Source organism: Carya illinoinensis, chromosome 6 (genome assembly GCF_018687715.1).
Source record: "Carya illinoinensis cultivar Pawnee chromosome 6, C.illinoinensisPawnee_v1, whole genome shotgun sequence".
Taxonomy (NCBI): Eukaryota; Viridiplantae; Streptophyta; class Magnoliopsida; order Fagales; family Juglandaceae; genus Carya; species Carya illinoinensis.
Window position 1 is genome coordinate 5,210,646 of NC_056757.1, and position 12,566 is coordinate 5,223,211.

Genomic DNA, 12,566 nt, shown 5'->3' on the forward strand with positions numbered 1-12,566 from the left:
TTGTTTAAAATAGAAAACTAAATTGATCAAGTTCATCATTTAATTTTCTTAGAATTTTGGTTGTCTTTTATTCAAATTAATTGCATATTACAATCAGTTACATTAATTTGATTATTTAAATATTTGTTATGAGAGGGCTAAAAATATAACATTATGCGATTAAATGGGAGATCAATATTTGGGTAATCGTTTCATTATTCATATTAAGAATGAAACTCTAGATTAATAAAATTGAACAATCATATATAGCATGATTTTAAAGAGTAATATTACATATAGATTTAGGGTGTACAAATTTTATGTAGATCCTTTGAAACAAAGTGAAACCTATTATGAAACAATGAAATTCTATATGAAGTTTCTGCTTTTTTTTTTCCAAGGACACGCGCACCCTAAATTTTATAAATCTTTTTACAATTTCATTACAAAAACTTGTCCGCAATTGAATAAACCAATATTTAAGTGTGAAAAAAAATTACAAAGCTCATTGGCGGTTGGGATATTCATCAAGATTCACAAAATGTTATGGCATTTTTACATTTTTATACACATTTACATAGATGTATATATATAGAAGTGATATAGTTTCACGTGATACGTTAAATTTACTTTATGATAAAAATAATTTTATAATATGATATATCATTTCAAATTATATCAATTTGTAAATTTACTTTTATAAAATTTCTTTATTCCCCAAGCATTCCTAGTATATAATATAAGTATTATGCAATCTCTTGCTTCCTTAGAAGGTACGCCAGCCGTTACCTTTCCCTCTCAATTCGAATTTTCCCAAACCACTCGACAGCAAACCACTTTAATTTGTATCAAATCTCACTCATCCTTTCCTTCTGTAGAACGAAACAGTACGCAACTGCAAATACTCCAAATCCTTACACAGAAAGAATTGCTTTCTCCAACCCAACAAAGCCATTCTTTGCTCCTTTCTCATGTCCGTCTTCCTTATTGCATGCCTTCACCGACTTGATTAATTTGTTGATATAAATCCAATTATTCTTTTCAGAATCAAACGCTCACCCAGAAAGCAAAAACCCAAACCCAATCGAACATTCAAGTTCACGACGTCTGATCGTAATCATGTCGTTGAGCCCTCCTCGTTTGCGAAACAGGAATGGCACCCGGAGGACCTTCCAGCTTTACTGGTGCTACCAGTGCCATCGGGCGGTCAGTATTTTGAGCAGGAACCCGTCGGAGATCATTTGCCCACGTTGTTCCGGGCAGTTCGTCTGTGAGTTCGACGCAGCCGGGCCAGGCCACGTCTTAGATTTCAGAGGAGGTTACAATCCCTCCCCCGAAAACCGTCTTCTGGAGGCTCTTGCTGTCCTGCTTTACCCGCCCATCAGGTTCTTCAGTGATGTCTTGCTGTATAACCAAGAAACTGAATTTCGAGGCCGTCCCTCGTTTCCGCAGAGTTTCGAGATGGGAGATCACCGGGACCGAGGAGCTGAAACTAGAGCCAGGCCACATATTAGGCTGCGGCATCGAAGTCTTGACGGACGAGAGAACCCGCGGGAACCTGGTATTCAAGAATTGCCTCGTACACGGTTTGGTCGTAGACCGTCGGATCCTTCCGACCGTTTCGCACACATTCTGCAGCCGGAAACTCCAATTCCAATTACTTCCGGAATTGAGCCTAGAAATTTCTTTCTCGGGCCAGGGCTAAACGATTTGATCGAGCAAATAACTCAAAATGATCGGCCGGGGCCCCCTCCGGCACTTGATTCTACAATTAACGCAATACCAACCGTAAAAATTATGGCGAAACACTTGGCCAATGAGTACTCGCATTGCCCTGTGTGCATGGAGGAGTTTGAGGTTGGTGGGGAAGCAAGAGAACTGCCCTGCAAACATATTTACCACTCAGATTGTATTGTTCCTTGGCTGCGGCTTCACAATTCTTGCCCCGTTTGCCGGCACGAGGTGCAGACGCCGCCATGTATAGAAAATATTGAACGAGACATCACATTCACCGAATCTGAGGATTCTCATCGGGGAGGAGGGGGCAGGAGACACCGGAGCTCGAGGCGTAATCAAGATGTCCCTAATTTCTTTCCCTTTCGTTTTAGATTCGGACGAGATGATCACTCTACATAGAGATGAAACTGTTACTACTTCTCGCAAAGGTGATCATTAACTTCGTGTTCCTTTATTCAGTATGCAGACATTAACATGCTTTGAGACCAAAGAACTAGATTAACGCCTTATCTATGAAAACAGAAAAATATTCAAGCTTCTTTTCTTACTGTTTGGTTTCTGAACTCTCTGTATTATTACAATTTGATAGCTTATCTTGTGGGCGCTGCATGTCTTCTCCATGAACGCAGCAAATTAGAGCTTTAATTTTAAAATAACTTCTTCTTCCTTTTTTCTTTTTTTTCTTTTTTTTTTTTTTTTCTGAGCAATTAGAAAATGAAGAAATAAATAGATCGATGCACAGCAGGATTTAAAACATAAACTCAAATCCCAAAGAGCCAGTCGGATATTAACAAGTACTTGAAGACCAGTAGTACTCCATTGAATCTGGAACAAGCTAGATTAGTACTTGATATAAACTGCATGCACCAGGGATAGTAAATCGTACTGTCCAACAATATCTTTTCATCCTTTTGCATTGGATTCATCTTTCTGCCTTTCTTTCTTTTTTCCCCAGCAGTTAATTCATGATACTGGAGTTCTATATATTCTTTAGCAGTACTTGATTGTTGCTGCATGCTTATGCGTGCGGAAACAACTCGTATGATCCACTTTATTGTTCAACTGTTTTCTCTAGGAATGTACGTACGTTTCTAAGCTGGAATAATGAAGGGGGGCGCATCTGGGACCGGAGTACAATATATATATATATAGCTAGTGAATCGGTGATGTATCATCCGGTTAGTGAATAATTAGCCCTTAATCTCATTTTAGAGAATATAAATCATATCAACTCATCTCATCTCATCTCATCTCAACTCACTGTCCAAATATGGGATAATTAAGTATGACTTCTCTGTTATGCAGGTACCGTAAGCTGGTTTCTGTCGATCATAGTGGATGCTGCATCTGCATGCTTTCCAATATTTAGAAAACCTCGTACCTATGCGATTAAATAAATTAAGCTTGTTCATTGGCACTTGGCTTGTCAATTTCATTGAAATGGCTATACCGGTAAATCAAATACCGTTAATTCTCCGGAATATTAGCAGTTTCTAGTGCTGTACGTAGTACATATATATACGTACATTGTCTGTATATATACGACTAATCTACGTTCTGTGAACATGATGGGGCTGTGTTGTAAAACTTATGTCTTTACCATACCTACTGCATGCATATAAATAAGAGTGGGATGTACTAAACAATTATTATTCACATCATGTGTTTAATGCTATTTAAACTGTAATATATTAATGTCCCATTATTGTGTTTCTGAAAAGAAAAATCTTGGTGTTAACGTCGTGTTTTGTACGTTTTTAGACTGGGCCATTAGTAGTTCTAGTCTTCAGTCTTGGGCCAGCGAACATGTACAAAGAAAATACGGTGGTCGTGGTGGTTGTTGAGAAATTTCCGATGCCTAAGTCAGTATCTTCATTAGAGAAGCGTATAGGATAGTAGTGAGAGTAGAGAGAGGTCAGAGAGTCAAACCCTTATCCCGATACATGGGAGTCGTTTTTATACTTGATTCTCGAGGTTAGATGCCCATGCTATGCAGTAGGGGGAGGACACAAAACTTCTTGTAACCCCCTCGGTCATGCTTATTTAATGCGGCGTGACTCTCTAGAGGGAGTGCATTTAATGTAGCATGGTCTTCTGGAAAGGGACGCATTTAATGCAGCGTGACCCCCTACTTTGTTCTGCCCATGGTTGCATGTTGTTTGGTTCTTCCCTTTTCTCCTACCACAAGATCAAAGGCTTCCTATGATTTGTGTTCCCCTGTCCACTTGACGTTACTTGAGATTTAGTTCCGTTTATGTGGTGTGTTTTACCATCCTTTGCATTAGGGTGATCTTCTCGTGCTTCTTAGGTAGTACTGCCTTTGTTCGGGGTCAGGGACCCTTTAATTGGGCCGATAGATCACTCAGTTGGCCTAGGCCTCTAGTGATATTACACTCAGGCTCTGGGCTCTGGGTCCAAGGGAAAAACTCCATAACAGTTATCCCACCAATTCTCATCGGGCCAACCCGATGGGAATTTCTTCTTCCCCTTTCTTCCATGGTTGTCGTCACTTGGTATCCTTTATAACGATTTTGCCTCTCGGTCCCTCTACTTGTTGGGCCTTAGGTCCCCTTCTGCGTTAATAACTATCGTCAAGTGGTGCCTCAAGCTTCGTGTTGAGTGTTTGTGGGATTTGAACCACTTCGCTTCCCACATTCAGCTCGTGGGAGTTGGAAGGTCAACCGCCGCTTCTCCATATAAGCTCTGCCAGGCCTTTGTCGCTCTCTTCTAATTTCATTTGCCCTCTCCTTGCATCCCTGTTCTCCCATTCTTTGCCATTACTCCAAATGGCTGCTAAAAGGTCCATTGAGCCCACGGTTTCCGATGAGCAAGATCTACTCGAGACCCATGCTCCAGAACCAGGCTACACTAGTCGTCATTGGTGCTCAATGGCTTCCCGAGAATTTTTGCTGTTGTTAATTACCACGTACCGCATTCCCTACATAGTGTCCTTCGAGATTTCTAAGCCACAGGAGGGGACCGTTGATGTTGGTAGTTCCGCATCACATGTCGCCCTCTTCCCTAGTGTCTTCTCGTACGTACTGAGCCTACCCTTCCCTCGTCTTGTCCACAAAGTCCTGCATCATCTTGGGTTGGCTCCCACCCAACTTCATCTGAGCGCTTGGCGGATTTTGATATGTTGCTGTGTTCTGTGGTAGCGTGCACTATTGAAGTCTAACCTGAAGCATGTCGATTTGATCTACTGTGAGTTTCTTCTAACCTAGAATGTAAAAAAGGGGGCTGGAGATATTTGCAACTTCAGGGTAACAAATGCCCTTGTTGTACTAGAGCCGCAATATGGCAAAATCGCGGATTGGACTAGCAAGTTCTTCTTCATGTCTTACCGAGGGTGGGAGTTACCTATTAGGTAGATTGGTTGTGCCGAGTTTCCGATCAGGGCCCAGTGGGCTGTCGTCCCTAACGACAAGGTTGTGCGACTTACAGGCACACCTGAGGAGTTGCATTGTTTTTCCATCGTCGAAAGAGTGGGCGAAAGAGTGCCCCTCTCTAGATGGACTTTGTGGTCCGCGGCATGAGATTAATGCAACGCCAGCTGCGAGATATGCGCAGTGCGTGCTATGGGATTCAGGTGGAATATACCGCGAGATTTGTGTTGAATTTGATGGGGCTACGAGATATGGACGTTTCCAAGATTTTGGGAATCGAACCATCATTGACGCCTGTATATGTCCTTCTCAGTTGATAGTCATCATATCTTCCTTCCTATCCTTCAAGCAACTAGTGCCTTTCTGTCTATCATACATGTTCTTTTCTAGAGAACTATGGGTCTAATGAGCCTTCTGGTTCTATACGGGGCCCTTTGAAGGAGGGCTCGCTATAGGCCTGCACTGAAACCAAAGCTCGACAGCTCCCCACGGCATGCACCGGTGGCTCTAGACAGGTTGGGAGTGCCAAGGACCGAGCACAAGTTGTTGGGCATTGTCAATTTAGGAGTACTTCCTCAGGGGAAGGGCACCATGGGCCTTAAGGAGATCGTGCCAAAGGTTGTGTTGTACTTTGTTACTTAAAGATGTGTTCCAGAAATGGTGGGGCCTGGTCTTCGCAGTCGTACCACTCGCCGATTTTTCTTTTCACGGGACTTGCTATGCAGTCCATGTTCTATTACAACATTGCGACTTGTTTGACTAAGTGGGTTGGGCTGACACTTCCCTCTAAAGCTTGACTGGTGTCAGGAGCTTCTCCTGCGGTTCACTTAGGTTCGGGCGAATTCTCATAAATATATTATTTAAAAAGTACATTAACTTCTCATATTTGACCAAGTACATTAACTTCTTTTTTTCTTGCTCAAGAATACTTCATTATATATATATCTATATATTCTCAGCATTTTTTAATTGTTATTTTTAATATTGAGCCGACGATGAGCATTCAAACATTAGTTTTTTAAGTGACCATAACATATGCTAAATGCTTAGTCAAGATTTAAGATTCTTACAAAGCCAGCAAGTAAAAATTTTCTAATTTCTTTTTTAAAGTCTGAGATTGATGAACAACATCATTGTACAGTATAGATTAAGGGACTGTTTAGGAACATAATTGTTGTCAGATATTTTTAAGCTATTTAACTAATATTCATAAATTATTCACTATTATTTTTAAACTATAACTACTATTCACAGATATTATAAAATATTGTTATTATTCAAACGAGGCCCAAGAATTTGGAACTTCATTAATGAAATAACTAATAACTCATGATAGTGAATTGCGGTCGGATTAGGGTTTGACATGCTAACCTAATTATACAATGGGATGAATCTTTTGATAATATATGTTTTTAGATTTTTAAATGTATATATAATTTGAAAAAATATGTTTTAATTAACCTTTATGATCATCACGAAAGCCATCTTCATGATGTTATTGAATTGTAAAAAATGAGAAATTTTTCATTCACAAACGAATCTTATAATAAAAATAAATTCACAAATTAATTTGATTTGATGTAATGTATGTCAGACTATAAAATTTATTTTTACTATAAAGTAAGTCTGGTGTACCATATCAAAGTACGTCAGCTTATAAATTTATTTTTATAAAATTTCTTTATAAATTTAGCACTTTTCGTACAAAAAAAGAATATATCTCATCTAACACTAATCATGTTGGTGTTTTACTTAGGTCTTTAAAAGCAAAAAAAAAAAAAAAAAAAAACTCTTATCCTATATATACTTTTTTTTAATTATTATTATTATTTGAAACAATATAATATAATCGTTAGTGTAGCCTTCAAAATGATTTCATTCGGCCCCATGAATGTCGAGTAAAGGACAAACTAATAACACTAAAATGGTGGTCCAAAAAGATGGACATGACATATAATAATGGCTAAATGCGAAATGTAGCTACATTAATTATTATTGGTTATAAATCCATTAAACCAAGTCAAGTCGGTCCAAGATGACCAGCTGCAGCTTAATTTCCAAATATATAGATCATGTACGTACATGACTGCAATATCTATGATGTTAATAGATTTAATGTCATGTACGTGTTAGGTGACTATTCTAATGAATGAATAGGTATAAAAGAAAATGTACGTGTTTCGAGTATTTATTAATACGAGTGGATCGATTTTCAACTGTTGTTAGTGGGTCTCGAAAGAGATTGATTGCTTAGAGGGACCCCTGCCTTACAATGATCAATGCCCGTGAGCACGCAGATGATCATGTATCATAATTTTAAGCCTGCTATTTCTATATGGTATATAATATGCGCTTTATAATTATTACAGATCATATATTAATAGATATAAGTCCATCTCTTTTGTCAGGAAAATTTAATAGCAAGACGATCATCATCTGGTTCGGAACTTTCATATTTTTGGATTTAGAGTATTGAAAGAAATAAACATGTTTAAGTAATTTCTGTAGCATTAATTTATAGATGTTCCAACAACATTTTTGGACGATATTAGTACTGCATATATCATGTAGGGTGAAAATTGACCCATTCGGTACAGTTTTTAGACAAAATTAAAATCAAAACTAACGTGTTTTCAGGGATAGATACTGATTGAAACTGCTCATGAAGGGAGATAAAGGGAGATAAAACCGATTACCATCGGTTCATCAATTTACATCCGTTCATTAGTGCGGTTTCAGTTTCCAAATCTCACATCATAGATTCACAAGATTTACAACAAAAATCACATTATCACAAAATTAAGCCATAATAAAAAACTTAAAAATTAATCGGTACCTCAAATGAATCGGAGATGAAGCTTTAAATGACGCAAATGGATAAAATGATGCAAATTAGATAGAGTTTGTTTTTGGATAGATAGATCCATGTTTACTACAGAGGGAAAAACACTGGGGTTGCGCCATTTGAAGTTGAGGTGGAGGTGTGGAGGGTGGAGGTCGCAGACACACCGTGGAATAGTGTGGAGGTGGAGGGTTGGAGAGGGAACTCAAGAAGAAGAAGAGGGATGCAGTGCATGGGGGTGTTTAAACCCTAGGATGAAATGACACCGTTTGGCTTAGGCAGCACCATTTGGCTTAGGCCAAACTACGCCGTTTCATTTAGTTTTTTTAAACTACAGACCTTAAACGATACCAAAACGACATCGTTTTAGATAGGTATATTTAAAAAAATATTATACAAATGACGTCGGCTAGTTTAGCTATTTAGCCCAAGGTTGAACCTCTGCCAAATCGACCAACATTAGTTTTGAATAAATTGTACCATAGGCAAACTGGTTCCTGCCTGTTTTGATCGGTTCTATGCGGTGGCAGTTGATTGGAGTCAGTGTTGGTAGGTTGGCTTGATCTTTGTACAACCCTAATATCATGAATGGTGAATGTCTATTATGTTTCTATTACTTTCTCATTCTTAATCTTAAGCCATAGAATTCAATAGAGTTATAAGTCAAATCATTTGCACCGAATATGTTCATACAACAGCACATAAAATTGGTCACGTTGTTTGACTTCTAGCTAGGGGTATTAAATTGATCAGTACTCTCTCTACATGAATTTAGGTTAAAAGTCCATTTTTATTTTTTGTCCTAAAGTCAATTTTCTTTGATGGTGGGCTAGAAGTCCTTGTGTTGTCGTATGATTGATTGCTCCCGATATATAGTTAGAATAATGCTAGTTGTCTGAGGATCTACTGATAATGGGTCATGATACAATTTATTAATTTATATTTAATAATTGTTATATGTCGTACACTTAAGCATGGAGGCAAGGAAGAGGTACATGGCTAAGTACAAAAGGCTCATCGAGAAGTAGAAAGGATGTCTGCCAAACGATAAGGAAACCTAACATCTAAGGGTTAGGTATGTGGGTTATGGGTTTAAAGGGGGCGTAGCAACTTGGGTTGGTATGGTAAGGCGTGTGGCCATTACTAGTTAACATTATAAGTGCACTTGTATTCGGAAGCCCATTAAACTAAAGGCGGTTTAGTATTTCATTCATTTCCTTTGTTTTAGTATAAATTTCCCTGTATGTCCCTGAGAGAAATATCTAGAATTCTATTGTACTGTTCTATTGAATGTGGAGGTGCTCCCCTCGAAGAGAGCGTATTTTCATAGATCTAAATACAATCATGATTTCAGTTCACTATTTTCTATTACATTTACTAGTTGACTATAACAAAGTGGTACCTAGAGCCTTCGATTCTACACCAATGGCTGAAGGAACTCGTCTCAAGGATCTACAGGAGGGGTTCCAGGCATTCAAGAAGTCCACCAAAGTTCATATTCAACAGATTATATCTTAGTTCACCACCATTGAAGTTGAGATGTTGGCGATGAGAAGACAGATGGAAGCTATGATGCAGGAATTTTCAGCTGTTGCAGCAGACCTGCACAACGTGAACAAGATTATTCCAGCAGGAGCAAATCACCATGAGGACAACAGCAGCACACACCAACTCACACCTTATACTAGTGAGATCTTTCTCAGAACTATTAGGTTGGATTTTCCAATTTTCATGGGAGACAATCCCTTGGTTGGCTTTATAAGGTCAATCAAATTTTTTTTTTTTTTTAATTCCATAACACACTACCACAACACCGCTTAAGGCTAGTTTCATTTCATTTGGAGGGCCAGACCCTTGTATGGTTGCAAGATCTGGATAATTCAGGAGTTTTATCAAGTTGGAAAGAATTTGTGAAAGCCTTATTATTGAGATTTGGTCCTAGTAGTTATGATGATCCCGTGGAGCAACTGACTAGATTGAGGCAACTAGGCACAATGGAAGAATATAAATCCAACTTTGAGGCATTATCAAGCAGACTAAGGTGCTTACCTAATTCCTTTAAGTTGAGTTGCTTCCTTAGTGGCCTTAAGGATGAAATTCTCCTGATTGTGAGGATGTTTGATCCAACCAGTTTAATGGCAACTTATGGGCTTGCGAAAATACAAGAAGAAAAAGTTTTACTCCATAGGAAACCCAACCACAAATCCACAAACAACACATATACTGACCCAGCCATCATCCAATATAAACCAACATACCAAACACCATAGCCATGTACCCAAACACAAATCCAAACACAAACCAAATCTTCGAACACAACCTATCCCAAGGCAATTGCTCCTGTCCAAAAAATTTCTCAAAACCAAATGAAAGAATGCAGGGAGAATGGTCTTTGTTATCGTTATGATTCCAAATAGAATCCAAGCCATAGATGTCAAGTCCCAAACTATACTTGATTGAGGAAATGGAAGAGGACCAACTTCTTATAGACCAAGATATTGGCCAAGTGTCAAATCCTAAAAAAGTGGTAGAAACTCTTTACACAGGTAAATCTCCAGAAATTTCATTGCATGCAATTTTGGGATCTCTCAATCCCAAAACAATGCGGATCCGAGGTAAAATTGGTACTCAAGCAATGACTATTTTTAATAAATTCGGGTAGTACGCATAATTTTATTGATCTTGCCATACTAGCCTGCATTCCCTTAGCTGTTAATGTAGAGGAAAGGGTAAAAGTGAATGTTGCTAATGGGGGTCAAATCAAAAGTGAAGGTAAGGCAGTGGGTGTTAATGTTCATATGCAAGGGCATCTTTTTACCATGGACATGTATGTCTTAGTATTGGCTAGGTGTGATATTGTCCTTGGAGTTCAGTGGTTGCAAGGCCTTGGATCCATCCTTTGGAATTTTCAGCAGCTCACTATGCAGTTTACTTATAAGACTGCAATAGTGCTTTTAAAATGGCTCAGAAGTACCAATTTCATTGAAGACGGGAAGCTACCTAAGTCTAATAGTTTAGAATAGAAGGGGCTCTTATTACAATTAATAAAAGACACACCAGCTACAAAGAACCCACCCATACCTACACATATACAGTTACTCCTTACTCCTTAATCTTTTTCCTAATATTTTTACCACACCTACTAGTCTACCTTCAACAAGATCCTAAGACCATAGTATCACCCTCCAACCAAACACTAATCCTATCTCAGTCAGGCCATACCGATACCCATATTTTCAAAAAGATGAGATTGAGAAAATAGTTAAAGAGTTGCTGGAAAGAGGGGTCATTCGGCCTAGTCAAAGCCCTTACTCCTCACCTATGCTGCTAGTGAGGAAAGCTGATGGATCATGGTGTTTGTGTGTGGACTATATGGCCTTGAACAGTGTTACTGTCAAGGATAAATTTCCTATTCCGGTAGTGGAGGAGCTCATGGATAAGTTGCATGGCGCTCAAGTGTTCTCAAAATTGGACTTGAGATCGGGGTACCATCAGATCAGGGTGCAGACAGAAGATATCCCTAAGACGGCCTTTCGAATACATGAGGGCCACTACGAATTTTTGGTGATGCTATTTGGTTTAACCAATGCACCATCAACATTCCAAAGACTTATGAACCAAGTTTTCAAACCTTATCTCACAAAATTTATTTTAGTTTTCTTTAATTATATCTTTATTTACAGTAAAAACACTACTAACCATGTGGGGCGTCTTCAAGTGGCTTTTGACATTCTACGAGAAAATCAATTGTTTGTTAAGTTGAGCAAGTTCAGGTTTGGCTACATAGAGATCTCCTACTTGGGCCACTTAATCTCAGGAAATGGGGTCAAAGCAAACCCAGACAAGATAAAGGCCATGATTGACTAGCCAGATCCGAAAAACTTGAAGGCCTTGAGGGGGTTGTTAGGCCTCACTGGTTACTACAGAAGATTTGCAGAAGGATATGGCTCTATCGCTGCTAAGTTGACCAGTTTACTGAAGAAGTACAGCTTTCAGTGGGATGAGGAGGCCCAAGCATCCTTTGAGGATTTAAAAAGAGCCATGACAGAACCACTGGTACTGGATCTACTTGATTCTAGTCTAACTTTGTGATTGAATGTGACACCTCAGGAGTAGCCATTCGGGCAGTTTTAATGCAATGGGGTAGACCCCTGGCCTTTTTTAGTCAAGCATTAATTGGTAGGGCAGTGGGACTCTCTACCTATGAGAAGGAACTACTAGCACTGGTTTCCTCAATGCAGAAATGGAGACATTACCTCATGGGGCAACCTTTGTAGTCAAAACAGACCAAAGTTTGAAATTCATTTTAGACCAAAGAGCGGGAACAATCATGCAATAGAAGTGGATCTCTAAACTAATGGAGTATGATTTTATAGTTGAGTACAAGAAGGGAAAAGAGAACCTGGTGGCTGATGCTCTTTCTCGACAAGGGGTGAACAGAACATTCATGCGTCTATGCTATCTCTACCCACATGGGATTGGATGAATGAGATTAAATCCCATTATTTTTCTAATCAACAAGTCCAAACTCTATTAAAGAAACACCAAGAGGGCTTATTACCATCATCATACTCAGTGAGGGATGGCTCATTATTTTAAAAAAATAGAGTTTATATTCCTTC

General features: G+C 38.8%; 1 protein-coding gene across 3 annotated transcripts; it reads left to right on the forward strand.

The window, feature by feature from the left end:
* The first annotated feature begins 857 nt into the window (after nt 1-857).
* LOC122312962 (E3 ubiquitin-protein ligase RZF1-like) lies at nt 858-3,454 on the forward strand. 3 transcript variants are annotated; one of them, XR_006243247.1, is made up of 3 exons: nt 859-2,144; nt 2,792-2,894; nt 3,022-3,454. XR_006243247.1 is itself a non-coding variant. In XM_043127641.1 (2 exons), the coding sequence occupies exon 1, from the start codon at nt 1,099-1,101 to the stop codon at nt 2,113-2,115; it is 1,017 nt and encodes a 338-aa protein (XP_042983575.1). In that variant the 5' UTR covers nt 858-1,098; the 3' UTR covers nt 2,116-2,144; nt 3,022-3,454. The 3 variants fall into 3 exon arrangements, 2 of the variants coding, with proteins under 2 accessions (XP_042983575.1, XP_042983576.1); XM_043127641.1 differs by lacking the exon at nt 2,792-2,894 and having other exon boundaries at nt 858-2,144; XM_043127642.1 differs by lacking the exons at nt 2,792-2,894; nt 3,022-3,454 and adding an exon at nt 2,428-2,730 and having other exon boundaries at nt 858-2,144.
* Nucleotides 3,455-12,566: the final 9,112 nt, after the last annotated feature.

Coding starts and splice junctions, on each gene's coding strand:
- LOC122312962 (XM_043127641.1), top strand. CDS start 1,099: ATGTCGTTGAGCCCTCCTCGTTTGCGAAACAGGAATGGCACCCGGAGG.